The sequence below is a fragment of the Diadema antillarum genome, unplaced genomic scaffold, assembly GCF_040938485.1.
Source record: "Diadema antillarum isolate AM-2024a unplaced genomic scaffold, OU_Dant_1.0 seq00001105_RagTag, whole genome shotgun sequence".
NCBI classification, from domain to species: domain Eukaryota; kingdom Metazoa; phylum Echinodermata; class Echinoidea; order Diadematoida; family Diadematidae; genus Diadema; species Diadema antillarum.
Window position 1 is genome coordinate 1,347,540 of NW_027271921.1, and position 16,993 is coordinate 1,364,532.

The following is a 16,993-nucleotide window of genomic DNA, read 5'->3' on the forward strand; positions in this document are numbered from 1 at the left end:
TACAGACTGCTGCTCTGGTAAAAAACAAACAAACAAACAAACACACAAACAAACACACAAACAAACAAACACACACACAACAACAACAACGACATGGCAAAGCGGTTTTCACTCACCCCTGCCCGGTGGTGCCGTCTTCAGGGCCTGCCTAGGGGCTGCCCACCGCTCTGGGGGCTCAATCTTGTTGGGGAGGCTGGGCATGGCCGGGCTGGTCTCAAAGAAGTGCTCAGAGTGACGCTGGAACCCCACGGGGGAGAGCGACTCGTCGAGGAGGTGGGGGTCACTGGTCCTGACCCCGGCTGATGGTGACAGCTGAATGCGCTTTGAGATCTAAAACACACACACAGACAGCATGGGGCGATAAGGGTGAGTTGCCATCAACAAATACCCGACATGCCCCCACTTTAAAGGTATTGTTAACCATTGGGAGCAGTGATTTAAAAAATGTTTGAGATATCACATTTGATGCATATGTGTGTATATAAGTTGAATCACAAAACATCCTACAATATAAAAATTTTGAAATAAAGCTTAAAATATAAGGAGATATCACTATTTTCCCACTAAACCATAACTGTAGACGGTTTAGTCTAGAAACATTATTATTACTATTGTTCACATTTTGTATATATTTAACAATACTTAACATTGATTATACTGATTAAAGTTTTTACATTGGTTGTTTCTATCCCTAACTCACATTTTAGAACTATTTTGAAGCACTAAAGCTGGGTTTTTGTTTCATCTGCAAATGGTAAACAATGCCTTTAACATGCTTTACTACATGATTGTTCGGTGTCTAACTCACAGAACCACAATGTATTAAACAAATGTTTCTTGAGTTACTGAGCAACCAGTGGCAGATCAAAGTTCCACTTTCGACTTTTGACGGCAGTAGTAATGATTCCCATAAATGTGAAGGGCAAGAGATTAAGATAATAAATGAGTTAATATGTATATTATGTATAAAACTTTATCCTTAATTCATGAATTCTGAAATGATCAATGCAAAAGAATGTCAATGGGACGCGAGGATGGACGTGCTCACAACATGGCAGGAACAGAATAATATGAAAGAAAAGAATAAGGGGGGTATAGTTGTATATTAGTAGTGGTCAGTATGTCATCCCAATTCAATTGTTCTCATGATTCAATCATTCCTCATGAGCCTCATGCAACAGCACAGACAGGAATTCTAAGATCAAAGAAAAAAAGAAAACCTTTTCTTTCAGGTTTCGACAGATTTCCAACAGAATCCTGACAGCGCACAGCTTAATGGTATTTACCCGATTCTGTTGTGCAGCACTGCGAGGGGGAGTCATCCGCCCATCTGTTAACGTTTTGTCAAGATCGCCAACGTCATCATCCTCATCATCGCTGTCATACTCAAAGCCATTTGTGACGCCACCAGGAATTATTGCTACATTGGATGTCAAAACACACAGAAATGATGGCCACACATTCCTTTGCTGTAAAAACAGTTTGATTAAAAGAAAAACAGGGTATCATAACAGTAAATGTTTATTCTCAGGATTTATATGATATGTATACAAAGACATTCATAATGAGAAGTAGGAAGGAACGGTAGGCATAGCTGGATTTCAGGAGGTTTAATGGCTGAGCTTTTGGTCTTCCAGTGGACCTTCATTAGGGCTGCATTAACAGACAAAATAAATTAAATGACTTCTTACAGCATCAATCTGCTTAAAACATCACTTATGGGAGGTAGGGTTGCAATGTGTGTGGAATACACCTGAAATCATGAACATGAGTTGACCTACTCCTTCTTCAGGAGTCTTGACAAAGGCGCAGGACGCCAAAATTTTGAGTCGCATAAACTCATGCTTTATTGGCCTAAAATGCATTACCAGTTTGTTTCATCATTTCTTCATGGAGGCAACACAGGAAATCTCAGCATGTTTACATACATGTATAGACATGTAGTTGCATGAACACTCAAAATCAAGATATGACCTAAAGGGCATAGAAATGCTTGTAAAATAAGGAAAAATATTTATTTTGCTTTCAACGTATATCCAGGTAATACATAATGGCATCAGTACGAATTTTATCTGGAGAGGAAATGGGCATTTAGTTTGTCCTTGGAAGCTGCTTATCAGACTAAATCACAACAGGATGGAATACCTGGAGAGAAGGAAGTTGTAACACCTTTATGGGCTGGGCGACAGATGTGATAAGTGCCTAACTGCTGCAATAAACAGCATTAAAGTGGTGGTACAATGTAACAAGAAAAACTGGCTTAAAATGATGAAAAGGCACACTATATTTTCTGGGAAAGCTTAGCCCTGTAGAAATATGAAGTCATATGTTAAGATATGAAAATTTCTCTATAAAGTATAGGAGAGACGGTACTTTGACTCCTCTTACAGAACGCCAGAAACCTATCTGAGGGCAACATTCCTGGCACTGAAATTAGGATGTCATTCTCAAAACACACTTATCTTAAATGCGATCTCTAGCTCTGCACAGGTATATGTGTAAGTGTACATGTAGACATGTGTATGCATGTATGTGTATATAAAATTGCCTATGTGGACACATTGTGTGGCGTCCAACTGATAGCTTCAAAGTTGATCAAAATATCTTTTTATTTAAATCTAATATACAGGATTCTGTAGGTAAATGTTTTCATTTTTGTATACATTCTGTAAGCACTCTAAGGATTTTAAATATTAATTGTATTGTATTGTATTGTATTGTATTGTATTGTATTGTATTGTATTGTATTGTATTGTATTGTATTGTATTGTATTGTATTGTATTGTATTGTATTGTGTTCTGTTCTATACATCCAGTGCTCAGCTGCAGAACTGATACGATGATTCTGCATAGATATACTGCAGCGAGGTGATGTTGCAAGCAGTGATTTAGGAAGTCAACAGAATATCTTCTTCACAGTCTCAGCTATGGTACATGAACATTGTTTCATTTGTCTTTATATAGTCATTTACAATGATTATCAAATTTTACCAAAGATATTGGATTTATTATTTTGTTCAGAACTAGGAATACAGAGGAGATTTTTGACCGGGCATAGGGTGCTGGTTGGAGTGGATAGGCCTCAGGTGGGCCTGCCGCTTCAGGAGTGTGGCCAAGCCCATCTCTGTCACCTTTTCCATCTTCCTCAATCTCCCCAACTTTGCCAATGTTATCATCAGTGTCTTTAGCTGCATTCATCTGAACAAAATAGCGGATTGATGATCACGCTCCTAATCTTGGGATTTTTCGCAAGCATTCACATGCCCAGAAATACAGTAGCAATTGCACTCCAAATCTCTTGATTTTTTTGCCAGCATTCCCTTGGACAGAAAGAGCCCGCTAACCGCCAATCAATAAATCGATTAACTATTGTTCTTGTGCCTCACATTGGCATGCAGCAGGCTGTTGTAAAGTGCACTTAGTGGAAATGTGCATGAACATACAGGGTCTGCTTCTTTTCATACAATGCACTCTCATTATCGATGACATCCTCTTTGGTATGGATCTTAAAAAAGTAATAACATTAATTATTCTTGCAAACCTCAATCTTGCTATCAAACTACAAAAATAAAGGTGTAGTTCTATTGAAAGCAACACTTACCCTTGGTTGTGGCTGGCCTGGATACATAGGTCTTGCTGTTGGGCTTTGAATCCCCGGCCTGCCTCTGTGTTTGGGGGGATGTGCCGGCATGCCATGCCTTCCTGACGGCTGCTGGGGAAGTTAACAGGGCTCCCCCTACATTGGATGGGTGTGACAAGGACAAAACTCACATGAAGGTTGGTGTGTTGCACCATCTTGTTTTGGCAGCTGACATCTTGACTTCTGAACTCAGTTATAATTTCACTAGATGAAACATTGTTTCATACTCTTCAACTGTTGCACCACTTCTGCAACATGCTACAGACAAGAAAATTAAAAACTACAAATGTCTGTTCAAAAAAATTGATTACAGACGGAAAGATGGATAGCCCAAAAACAATGCCTTGGCATCACTTTGTGGCAGAGGCATGAAAAAAGGTTTCTTATACTTGAGCATGTGAATAAAACTTTTTGAACCAACGTATTCACAGAAATACTTTGAATGGCTGGCTGGACAAACAAGTGATGGATTGTCAAAACTTAAATGTTCTGGCACACTAAAGTAGGTATCTCACTGAGCGGCGAACGTTTGCGAACGTAGCGATTTGACATTTGCCAACTTTTCTGACAAATGTTTTACGAAAAATCAGGGTTCGCTTCTGCCATTATTGACAGTTAGCGACTTTTAGCGATGCTTACCGACAATCAGCAACACTTGAGCGAATGTTTGCGAAAGTGTTTGCGAAACACAGGTGGCGACTATTAGCGACTGTTTCCAGAACACGGAGTGTTTAGTGAGATGATTCACTTCTATCCATGAAGTCAATGAGCTCACTTATGGTCCCTGCGTGTAGTTAAGTCTTGGGGGGAGTGGGGCCTTTGCACATGCTAGGCTTTCACTTCAGAATTCATTGCCATCTTACTTAAGAAATGACAGAGTTGTCTAAAAATGAGATGAAAACTTACTTGTTTCAAGATTTTTGTACTTTTCCTGTTTCTGTATCTTATTTCATCCTTTCAACTTTGAGTGTGCCTTGAGCATTGCATTTAATGGATCTGGCAAGAAGTAAATTGCAACTACTATTATTGTTATTATTTGTTTCACCTCTGGCTGGGGTGGTCCTGTCTAAGTGATGTCTTGCTTTTGATGTCTCTGCCTTCAGCGTGGGCGTAGGGGGACGCCCAGTCCCATCACTACTATCTAAACCAGAGCTCAGGGAGGATGACAGGCTGCGAGTAGACTCCTGAGTCATGATGCTGCTGCTACTGAAGTACAGAATCAATAAATAAGAGATGATAATTCTCAACCCAGGTCTTCGCACAGTGATGTATGGAAATAAGAAATAGCAAGCCGGCTATAGATTAATGAATAAAGCATTACACAATTACCATTGACAAGAATTTATGGAACAAGATAAGAACTAGCGATGGATATTCCATGACAAGATATCCAAATACAGACACGTTAGTACATGTAGCATGTGAGTATAAAATCAAAAGCTGCAATTGTCACAGCACATGTGAAGAAATAGAAGGAAAAACAACTTTGAAAAGCATTTCAAACTCTGCGATGCTCCATTTCATTACCTTAAGTGATGGCACAGTTTTTCGACAACTGATCAACCAGTTTATATTTTCATCATTCCGATATAAGTTCAGTGGCCCGTTGCATAAAACTTACCATTGAATTTCAATGGTAACTACCGTCAAAATTAGGCGTCACAACCAATCAGCATCGAGGACTATAAAATTTACCGCTAATTTGAAGACTTACCGCTAGAAAGGAGCGGTAAGTCCAGCGATAAGGGTTTTATGCAACAGGGCCCAGAATGTAATAGCTAAGGCTTGTGAGCAGTTTCATGTGGTGATGACCCAACCTTTGCAATGAAACTCTTTTTTAAAAATTATTATTATAAAAATGAAAACTTTTCGTCCATATAAAAATATCAACACTATCAACTAGAGAGACTGCAGTTAAGATTCAAGAGCAGCTCCTTAGTGTGAAAATAGAAAAAAAAACAAACAAATGTTGGCAAAATTTGAAAGCTGGTTTCAGAAGCTGTCCGTGCATCCGTTCCTGTGTATTTCGTAAGAGTAAATTTTGAATTAATCATCCATTGCATCAACAGGTTTTATGCATGTGTATCTCTCCCATGACAAAATGACAGTCACTAGTTGAAATAAATCTATAAGACTTCAACTGTTTTACTGCAGTTCATTGATAATTGCTAAAACACTACTTTTTCCCCCCTCTGTCAATAACACAACAACTTATAGATATGTACAGGGTGTTTGTTTGTTTGTTTGTTTGTTTGTTTGTCTGTTCGTTTGTTCATTTCCATCTGAGAAGATGGCTGGATAGCCCATATTCAGCTATGCTATAAGCTGGTCTTCCATGGGGTCCAATTGGATGTGAGGTGGGACCACTTCACCGGGTTAAACACCCCGCTCTTTGCGATGAATGAATGAAGCGGGATCTTTTACGTGCGTGAGCTGTGACTCTCTCACACATGGGACCTCCATTTTATGTCCTATCCGAGGGACAGAGTGTTTTGCCTCTTGCTAGAGAGGACGGTATGTCTACACACAACATTGCTCAGTCCAGACTCAGGTTCGAACCCGGGTATTTACGATCATGAGGCAGACGCGCTACCGACTGAGCCAACTCACCGCCCTGACAGGTGTTCATTACCCGCCATAAATATTATCATAACACACTTTCTAGAAGTAGAAGTTTTGGATTTAAGCAGGATCTGGTATCAAAAGCACTTCAAAATACTTCTTCAAGATATATCATACAGTGCTTGTGTGATCAAAGGACACATTGAAACTGAAACTGAAACCAGGTGCTCCTACATGTAGTACCAGAACAAATAAACAGGTCCCCCACCATCACCCAACATATCCCATTCCATATTAAAGAGACAGTGATGACATTTATTCAGAGTACAGACATAGCCAGCATAATTATATATTTTGGCAGGCTCGCTGTCATATTTTTAAGTATCATTCATTGAGATCAAGGATGCTTAATAGTTGAGAAATCTTGGCACAGAATACGCCTGCCTTAGTCAATGACAACGAAATAATAGTTTAATACCCTGGCTGTACTCCAGGTCAGTAATGAAGACAAATGGAGGTTAATATTACTTTTGCTCAATTGTTTGTTTGTTTGTTTGTTTTTTTGGTTTGCTTGATTTTTAAATCTATTTTTTTTGGCACATTTACATATGATATGACAATCTTTGTTCACATTGTATATTCCAATTCGGCTAAAAGAGAAACTAAAGTGCCTATCACTGTTGGTGCGGGATTCTTAACTTTGAAGAAAATTTTCATTACTGCATTTAATCAAACCTCATAAGTGAATGATAAGGGCAATCGCATAAAGCACACCTTCACTCCCACCTCCCCAAAAAGGTAAATAAACAAGAGACCCGCGGGTCACGCGCTCACCTGAGTATCGCAATTTCACCTTCCATGCATTCTTGCACACTCTTACCTGAGAACATTGGAAACTTACATAGGTCTGCATATGGATTCCCCCCCCCCCCCCCCCCCCCCCCCCTCCCCTCAACTCCAGGGAGTGGGTGGCAGGCAGCCCTGGATCTGCAATGAACAAACTTGGAACTACAGTCATCAATGTACAAACTCATGTTATTAACTTTGCTTTATCATTCCTTGTTCTAGAGTAGAAGATTTTAAATATTCCTTAATGTGGGGGGGGGGGGGGGGGGCCTCTAGGGGCCCCCCAAGAGGGACATGGTGCCCATTTGAAGTAATCGAGATTCTATCCCCCTAGAGATGCTACCTGCTAAGTTTGGTCAAAATTCATCATGAGGTTTTCAAGAAGAAGATGAACATGTACAATTCAGGCCCCATTAGGACCCATCCCACTCCCCTCTCCTGGGTCCCAAGGGGGGGGGGGGTACCCCTGATCCTTGAAAAGACAGTCATCAATGTACTAACTCATAGTATTATCTAAGCCCTATCACTTCTGGTTCTAGAGAAGATTTTTAAATATTCCTTAATTTTAGGGGGTTTGGGGCCCCCCTGGGGTCCCCCCAGGTGGGCCATGGTGCCCATTTGAAGTAATTGAGATCCTATCCCCCTAGGGATGCTACCTACCAAGTTTGGTGAAAATCAGACATGGGGATCTCAAAGTGAAGATGAAAATGTACAATTTAGGCCCCATTAGGACCCCTCTAAAGCCCCCTCCCCTGGGTCCCAAGGGGGGCACCCCTGATTCCCCCATGAACAAACTTGAAACTACAGTCATCCATGTACTAACTCATAGTATTAACTAAGCCCTATCACTTCTGGTTCTAGAGAAGAAGATTTTTAAAGATTCCTTAATTTTAGGGGGTTTGGGCCCCCCTGGGGCCCCCCAGGTGGGCCATGGTGCCCATTTGAACAAATTGAGATCCTATCCCCCTAGGGATGCTACCTGCCAAGTTTGGTGAAAATCGGTCATGGGGTTCTCAAGAAGAAGATGAAAATGTAAAAAGTTTACGCACGACGCACGACGGACGACGGACGACGGACGACGGACGACGGACGACGGACGACGGACGACGGACGACGGACGACGCACGACGGACGCCGGACGAAGAGCGATCGCAATAGCTCACTTGAGCCTTCGGCTCAGGTGAGCTAAAAAGGCCGAAGCAATAAGGAATACTGATAAGACCATTGAATATACGACACTTAAACCCAATCAACTGTCTACTAACAAAGACCTTCATCCAACTCATACAAAGAATGTATCATAATATACAAGGTGCATGTGCAATCCTTCTTTTTTGAACTAATGTTTGAAGATGAGTTTTCTCTTTGCTAACCAGATCTCAGGAATGATAAATGAATATTACAATTCTCATGGAAGAAAGCTTTACATCAATGAATATTAATGAATATTATTCCTTTAAATTGCCCCCCCCCCCCCCGAAAAAAAGCACATGATCTCGCCTGTTTCCTCATTCTAAGTCAAACCTGGGGTAACTGATATTCCCTACCACTACATGCTGTGATGTAGTTACAGGTGCACCAATGATTTCCAAGCAGATGTCAATAGACAGAACAAGACAAAAAAAAAATCCTGTTAATGCAAGAGGACCTTCCTCTAAACCGAGTCATGCACGAGTGTTGTTCAAATGTCACACAGAATCTTGTCATGACTTCACAATCCATGTCACAAGCATAGCTGATTTTGATAGAACATTCCAATTATTAAAATCTTAACATCTTTTAGTATAGCACACAATTTCAATTTGAGTGGCTTGGACATTTGTATGCAGTCATGCATGAAACACACTCACACATGACTGGTAATCTGGTCCCATGCTCAGCATGCATGCAGAAAAGTGACCTTTAGACTTACATTGTGGAATGTTTACCTGCTCCAGCCGTAAAAACATGTAAATGTATTCTCCAAAAAGTAGGCTCCCTTTCAGCGATGCCATTGTGCAAATATCAACATGAAATAATTTGTGTTCATGTAGCCATTTAAAATGTTATCTGTTAACACAATTGCTGATACACTTACAGTATCTGGTGGAAAAGCACGCGAAACTTGTAAGATCCATTACTTTCTTATTTCACATCTGATTTTGATGTAACATATACCATTGTGTCTGTCTGATTTTACTCTTCATATAAAGGTCAGCTTCGACATGGTGTAAACTCGCATTGGGAATAAGACAAGGCAAGTGCATAATGTGTCTCGCCCATTTGCGTACAAGAAATTGTACGCAAATGGGATATAACAGATAAAAAAAGAGATATAACAGATAAAAAGAGATATGAAGGGTAAAAAGTTATGGCAAAAAAGAAACGTGCCATATAAACTTAACATTGGGCCCTTAAAGTTTGGTGACCCCTGCCTGTGACCTTTGACCTTGTGGTGATCATCCACTCCCCAAGGGACATCTACCATCCAAGTTTGGTCACAAACGGACCAATGGATCAAAAGTTATGACCCATAATAGAAATGCGCCATAAAAACTTAACATTGGGCTCTAAAATTTCGGTGACCCATGCTTGTGACCATTGACCTTGTGGTGACCATCCACCCCCCAAGGGACATCTACCATCCAAGTTTAGTCACAAATGGAGATATGAATCAAAAGTTATGACCCATAATAGAAACGCGCCATGAAAACTTAACATTGGGCTCTAAAAGTTCGTTGACCCCTGCTTGTGACCTTTGACCTTGTGGTGATCATCCACTCCCCAAGGGACATCTACCATCCAAGTTTAGTCACAAACGGACCTATGGATCAAAAGTTATGACCCATAATAGAAATGCGCCATAAAAACTTAACATTGGGCTCTAAAAGTTCATTGACCCCTGTTTGTGACCTTTGACCTTGTGGTGACCATCCACTCCCCAAGGGATATCTACCATCCAAGTTTGGTCACAAATGGAGTTATGGATAAAATGTTATGACCCATAATAGAAACGCGCCATAAACACTTAACATTGGGCCCTAAAGTTCATTGACCCCTGCCTGTGACCTTTGACCTTGAGGTGACCTTCATATATGATAAAATGTGAAACTTTGTATGACCCCTCTTCCCTCGAAGTTTGATTGCAATTGAAGCCCAGAGTAAAGAGTTATTGAAGTTTTTGTAGCGTTAATGACAGACGACGGACGGACGGACGACAGACGGACAGACGCCGCAGGCGATCGATCCCTTAGTCTCCCCTCACCTCCAGTGGGCTAGACAAAAATGGTGAGCTGAATATAAATACATATAGGTAGGACCAGGCACACAAAAAGGATGGTTTTTGCAAACAGGCAAATACTGATTAAACAATGAGGCACTCACTGGGTGATTTCAAATATGGTGCTTGTGCTGGCGTTAGTGCTTTCTAAACACTATTTTGGAGATTTTTAGAAATTTATGCCATTTTGATTTTCTTTTCACATCACTTGTCCTTTACACAGTATTCAGGGCTGCATCTTTTCACATTTGACTTGAAACAAGTGCAATCACTATTTTGATCAGGCAATTCCAGTGCAACTTCACGATGGTGTAAAGATAACTCTAGTGTTGAGGATCCACAAATATGATTGGTGTTGCATTTGCATTTGTTAGTCTGACTGTTGGTGTTACAGCTCGATTAACCCTAATCAGGCTGGGCTTTTTTGGCTATGCTATATCTGGGGGGGGCAGATTCCGCCCCCCCTTCAGATCTCACCTATGGAACGCGTGATCGCGCCGAAAATCGGCACACGCGACGCCCGCGACATATACTATCAAAATGTATGGTTGCTTTCTCCGAAAAATTTTTCTTATATTTTATATTAATCAATTATTGCAATTTATGCATAAAATCAGTTTTGGGCTCTAAATCACTTATTAATGCTCCAATTAAGCTAATTTCTTTTTAAAAATGTTTCTTGTATCATTCTCCGGAGACATAGGATTAAAAAAAAAATCTGTATCGAAAGTAATTTATGTATTTGATTGTTTTTTGAATTTCTTATGTATTTCTTTGTTTTTCGACCTTTTGTTTTTGTTTTTCGACCTTTTGTTTTTGTTTTTTTTGGCCAAAATTTGTCACAGACATTTTTCTAAGCTTTATTATGCTAAAATAAATTAATTTCGTCCATTCTAAGTCAAGATATGAATTTTTATGTGAATCAATTGAAAAAACACAATTTGCATTGGATTTGTACACAAAATCACGTTTTGGAGCAATTTTGTCAATCAAAACGGTACGCGCGGGTGCAACAATTTTGGTCTCAAAAGTTGCGCGATACTTGAAAGAAAAAAGTCATGAAACATCGTGGCGGGAGCTTATCGCGCTGCGAAGATATTGCACGAAACGTCGAGGGGGGGGCGGATTCCCCCCCCCCCAGCCTGATTAGGGTTAAGGCAGTTGATTCGGATATATCATCAGTGCCGGCACTAGCAATGAACTTGAAGTCACCCACTCCATGAGAAGCATGTGATATATTCTTACCTTGACCTCCTATTCTGTGGGGCTGAAATATGATTGCGGTTGTCGCCCTCTGGTGAGCTTTGGTCACTGGGCTTGTAGAGGAGCTTCTTGACTGGTGGTGGTTTCTGCTCAGCCGGGACATCTTTTTCAGGTTTTTCTTTCTGTTCACTACAATGTTGATGTGTGTGTTTTAATGTAAATAAACAAGGCAGAGAGAGAAATGAATATTTCTTGACAGTAGCTAAACTCCTTAAGTGCAAAATACATGTTCATAGACAGTACATTTACTTTAAAAGCACAATGGCATTCCGTCACTGGAATATTTTTAATCAAAGCAGCGACTCAACAGCAAAAATTTGTTTGTGCATGTTCTTGTAGGATTTCAAATATACAAATTTTGGAAATAAGAAATATTTTCTTCAGAAGTCTGTATGGTGTTTATATTCAGTGAATCAGATTAAAGATATTACATGAGGCAGATATTTGGGAGTAACTTGTGAAGGCTGGCCTCTTCTTTACCTGGAATCTTGGAAACTTTGCTGTGCATCAACAGAGTTATAAAATATATTCTGACCCTGATCAAACATCTATAAACATTGTACTGGTAATTCTTGCTGAGAGTGAGCAACTTTGCTGAGGTTTCTAAGAAACTCAAAGCTTTGAAGTTTTCTCCTCATCACAGTTATTCATTTGTTCAAGAAACACATGCAGACCAGCACACAGAACACTCTGAAGTAGAGTGACTGTTACTGAAGATGCAGAAGAATAAACTTAATAAGATAAACTGAATTTACTACGAGAAATCAAATAGATAGACATAGGGTACACATGCCATTTCCCAAATTTTGATTGTCTTTGTAAAACTCACTCTTTCTTCTCAGATCCTGATGTCCGACTGGACACTGAGCTGGATGCGCTCTGCTGACCGTTGGCCGTTTCCTCCCACAACTTGGCCTGGGCCGCTATGAGCTGGGCCAGATGCTCCCTGGAGAAGTGGGTGCCACGGGACCGCTTCTGGTATTCCTTGGCCCTCTCACGGAGCTCCATAACCTGGGGGAGAGAAAGGATTGGGAAGGGTGGGGAGGTTCCAAGTGAATTAATTTCTTGTTTGTACATGATATTATATATATCCACCTCTTTTCTCATCCAGTCATCTGTTCCAGTACTGCTTATTCATGATGATTGTGCGTCACCCGAAGGGTTTGGTCTTCATTTCTAGGCCATTTCAATGGGTTTGTATGCCGTTTTTTGTTTTTTGTTTGTTTGTTATTATTGTTTTTAATGACTGGAAACCGAGCCTTTGAGGCATGTGGGACTATTCTGTTTTTTTCCCCTGGGGGAAGAAAGTTTGCCATTTTGAAATGGGAAAAGGCATGCACACATATAACATGACTACATGTATTAGGCATCAGCAGGGAATGGTGATCAAACCAATAAAGTGAAGCACCTGCTTTTGCCTCTTACCTTTAACCCGTTGAGGGTGAGTCCCAATTATGCTTGGGCAATTGTCTATGGGAAACGTGTATTTGAAATCACTACCTGATACTTGCATTTTTGTATACTATGCAAAAGAGACAGAAATAATTCACATGTATGTCTTGATTTGATGTATCAGAGACATATAACTTAGCATGACTTTATGGCTTCCCCCAGTTTGTAATGTACACAAACTATTGATGTTTAACTCTGAAATCAATTTACCCATCAACATATTACGCTGATGGGTAAAGTAAAGTAATAAAAGTACCCCGTTCTGAACGCCAGCAAAACGCCAGTGGCTCAGTTCCCTGCCGCCTAAAGAAAGTTTACTTGATACTCAAGTGCAGAAGTATTGACAATGAAACAAGTCTTCTCATGATCAATCTGATTAATTCACAACCAAATGTCATACAGCTGTCTTATGTCTGGTATCTAAATAGCTAACTTGATAAAAATAAAAATCAAAACATGGCATTGTTAAGATGTAGATTGTCAACTTTTAGTTCTAAGTTACTTGGCTAACAACACAATTGGTCCAGTGCAAAGTGATACAATGCCAGCCATGCACTCAAGGGAGAGGAAACCAATGCACTACATAAACATTGCAGAATAAACTTTTCTATTCAAGTCAACTGAAAAGGACTAAAATATATCATCTCAATCGAGAAAAAACTCCTGGATTAATATGAGTCAAGACCCAGTCACATAAATCTGAGTCAAATTACTATGACTATGATGCACACGGTTATCACATATTCTAGTACTTGGATGAGTATTGTTCTGAACGTAGTGGATGTTAGTCTTTGTCAAAGGCCCTCTCACTGTAGTAATTGGAAGGAAAGTGAGCAAGGGATGTCATGTTTAATAGACAAGTCAAACCACCAAAGAGAAGTAAGCCCAAGGACCACTGGAGACCTGTTTGAATTTTTGACTTACACATCTGAATTACTGGATTTCACTACAAGCGTTTGGTGGTGAAAATCGCAACCAATCAACAGAGGAAATCTTTGAAGGGTTCCGTGGCGGTAGAACGTTGGGTGGTAGAAGGCTTAACGGTGCACCACGTTTTCTTTCTAGGGTATGTGTATGGCCTGAAAAGACAAATCCATTCCCTTGAGAATGGCGAGAACATGCTTGCGGAAACGTCGGGTTTGGGTAAGCCCTTTTCAGGGCCACACACATACCCTAGAAAGAACACGTGGTGCACTGTTAAGCCTTCTACCACCCAACAATCAACAGAGCTCCATTTGAAGAGGCTTAAATGTATAATACTTTCTGCATTGATGGCAAATGTAACTGGGCAAATCTTACTAGCAATTTCATTGGTTTACCTGACTAAATGAATTATTCGGCAGAAGTGGTGTGCTATCTAAAGCTTATTCCAGGTTTCTGAATAATGATTCACATTTGCTGATCTCAAAAGGCCCTCACTTCAAAGTTCTACAACTTGATATCATGTGCAGATCACCACCTGACACAGTTTGATCAGCTGTTGCCAAAAGAACATACACATCCCAAGCTATAAAGTACAGGAATGAAAATACCATGACTGTCCCTCACCTCTGCAAACCATGATGGTATGTCTCCAACAGACTTTGACCTCTGTAGTGGCTTGCCCGCATCCGACGCGTCATCCCTGGGCTGGACATGTGGGGGGTCCGCTCCTTTCCATACCCCATTCTCGTAGCTGAACAGCTGTGGAGTCTTGAAGTTTGACTTGTATTCAGTCCTCCACTTCCTGCATATATTTGAAACACAGCCAGAACCCGTAAACAGTTTGCCAATTCATCAATATTCTAATAAATACACACAGGATTTATTCAGAGCAAGTTCGCCACTTTTTCGAGGTTCTTGTACAGTTGTACACAGTACAAATATCGCACTATTGGTCCTGGTGGTGGAAGCATCAAAATGACTGGAACGTCAACAATGTAATGATGACATATGACATCTTTAATACAGCTATGGTATCCCATGGAAATACAGCAATAATGTGCATGTGATGTACTGGTAGATGTACGTGGCAGAATCTGAAGTATGCACCTCAATATTCACATCTTTATCTGGTATATCACCATGGTAACAGAGTGGTTACCAATGGAACCAGAGTAGTTCCATGGCAGTTGATTTGAATCAGTATTAATCATTTTGAGAAACAGTGCACTAAACACTTTTAAGAATGATTTGTGATATTTTTTTTCTTCTTAAAATTAATTTTTCACACCATTTTTGGAACCCTTTACCTCTCGACTAATCCTGCCAGAGACACAATACTGAGATGTAAGGAAATGGTGCTGGTATGACATTCAGAGAGTGCTACTGACCTGGTGGCTGCATGTGGAAAGAACGGTCTTTGAGGATTCTGGGACTGTTTCAGGAGCCTTGGGTCATCATGGGATATGACGGACACCACACCAGCTGGGGGCATTCTGTCTGGGGCTATTCCTACTCTCTTACTTTTCTTATTCTGCAATATATAACAATAACAAACAAACAAACAAACAAACAAATATATTAATGACCATATGCTCAACTTTTGTACTACAAATCAAAAGTAGTCACCAATCTTGCCTACCTTTTGACATTACATACAAATACATGAATTCGAGAGTAACTGCAAGGTCTTGATCAATTCAATTATCTATTTTGATAATGACAGCATGCTATTATGCCTCAACATAAATCATACTCTAGGTCACTGTTATATATCTAAATGTATCAAAAATGTGGTGAGGGTAAATAATTAAATGTCATGAATGATCAAGACATTACTTCTCTGAAATCACTGCTGGTACATTTGAATACAAACAAGAATGTTACAAATCAAAAGGACTACCGTAAAACGAGGAATGTTCGTGTGCATTTTAATTTCGCGAATTGCGCGAGGGCTAAGATTCGCGAAATTAAAATGCACGCGAAATTTCTTCTCTACACTATATGCATTGAACGCTAGTGGCAATTCGCGAAAATTTCTTGTCACAAAAAGGGCCGTCGGCTGCAATTCGCGAAAATTTCGTGCCACGAATATATCATGTTTTACAGTATTTGAAGTATATCTAATATGTCACTTTTATATGGCCAGCTGTCTATGACTATAAATGATTTTATCAGATTTACTGCCAAATTTCTGACCATTAAGGTCAATTGTCCTGTGATATTTCACAAAAATGGATAACATCATGCTCATGAATGAACAGTCCAATGCATCCCTCAAATTGCACCCTCTGATATTGATCTTTCTTCATTCATTCAGTATCCAATCTAATATTTCAATAATGTTGTGCCTTTTATCTACATGCAATTCAACTAATCAAAAAGTTTGACTGTAATCAATGTTTCCATTGATTACAACCAAGATGCATTCTGAATCTATGAACATAATAATCTGGGCTAAATCAAGAATCTCTGCACAAAAGCTTTGCACAAAAACTTAATTTCTGAATGAGCTGTTGATCTTTGATGTTTACTTATAAAAGGGTTACTCCATCTTACGTTACCCTGAATTCAGGTTTCTTAAAAGGCTTAATTTACCATTTGCAGATGAAACAACAACCAAGCATTAGTGCTTTAAAATAGTTATACAATGTGAGTTAGGAATAGAAACCACTGTAAAAATTTGAAGCCGTATTATCGATGTCAAGTATTGTCAAATACACAAAATGTGAACAATAGTTATAATAAAAATGTTTCCAGACTAAACCGTCTACATTTATGGTTTATTGAGAAAAATACTGATATCTCTGTATATCTTAGGCTTTATTGCGAAAATTTTATATGGTAGGATGTTTTGTGATACAACAGGCCTACACATATACATCAAATGTGATATCTTGAAAATTTTTAAAATCACTGCTCCCAAAGGTAAATAGGACCTTTAAAATCTGACTGACTGTTCTGCGCATTACTCCAGCATATTTGGGGGAAAAAAAAAGAGACATTCTGGCTAAATCAGTATAGAGACCGCAGACAGATCAACTGACTGA

General features: G+C 39.7%; 1 protein-coding gene across 1 annotated transcript in view; it reads right to left on the minus strand.

Moving 5' to 3' along the window:
- LOC139743777 (nuclear protein MDM1-like) overlaps positions 1 to 16,993 on the minus strand; it is a 44,679-nt gene that overhangs the window by 13,508 nt on the left and 14,178 nt on the right. Inside the window, exons 7-14 of the mRNA XM_071654231.1 lie at positions 15,335 to 15,477; positions 14,571 to 14,748; positions 12,400 to 12,581; positions 11,553 to 11,699; positions 4,686 to 4,846; positions 3,602 to 3,736; positions 1,287 to 1,420; positions 117 to 330 (exon numbers count right to left, since the gene is read on the minus strand). Of these exons, the coding sequence (XP_071510332.1) occupies positions 117 to 330; positions 1,287 to 1,420; positions 3,602 to 3,736; positions 4,686 to 4,846; positions 11,553 to 11,699; positions 12,400 to 12,581; positions 14,571 to 14,748; positions 15,335 to 15,477 (1,294 nt within the window). The remainder of the gene's footprint in view (positions 1 to 116; positions 331 to 1,286; positions 1,421 to 3,601; positions 3,737 to 4,685; positions 4,847 to 11,552; positions 11,700 to 12,399; positions 12,582 to 14,570; positions 14,749 to 15,334; positions 15,478 to 16,993) is intronic.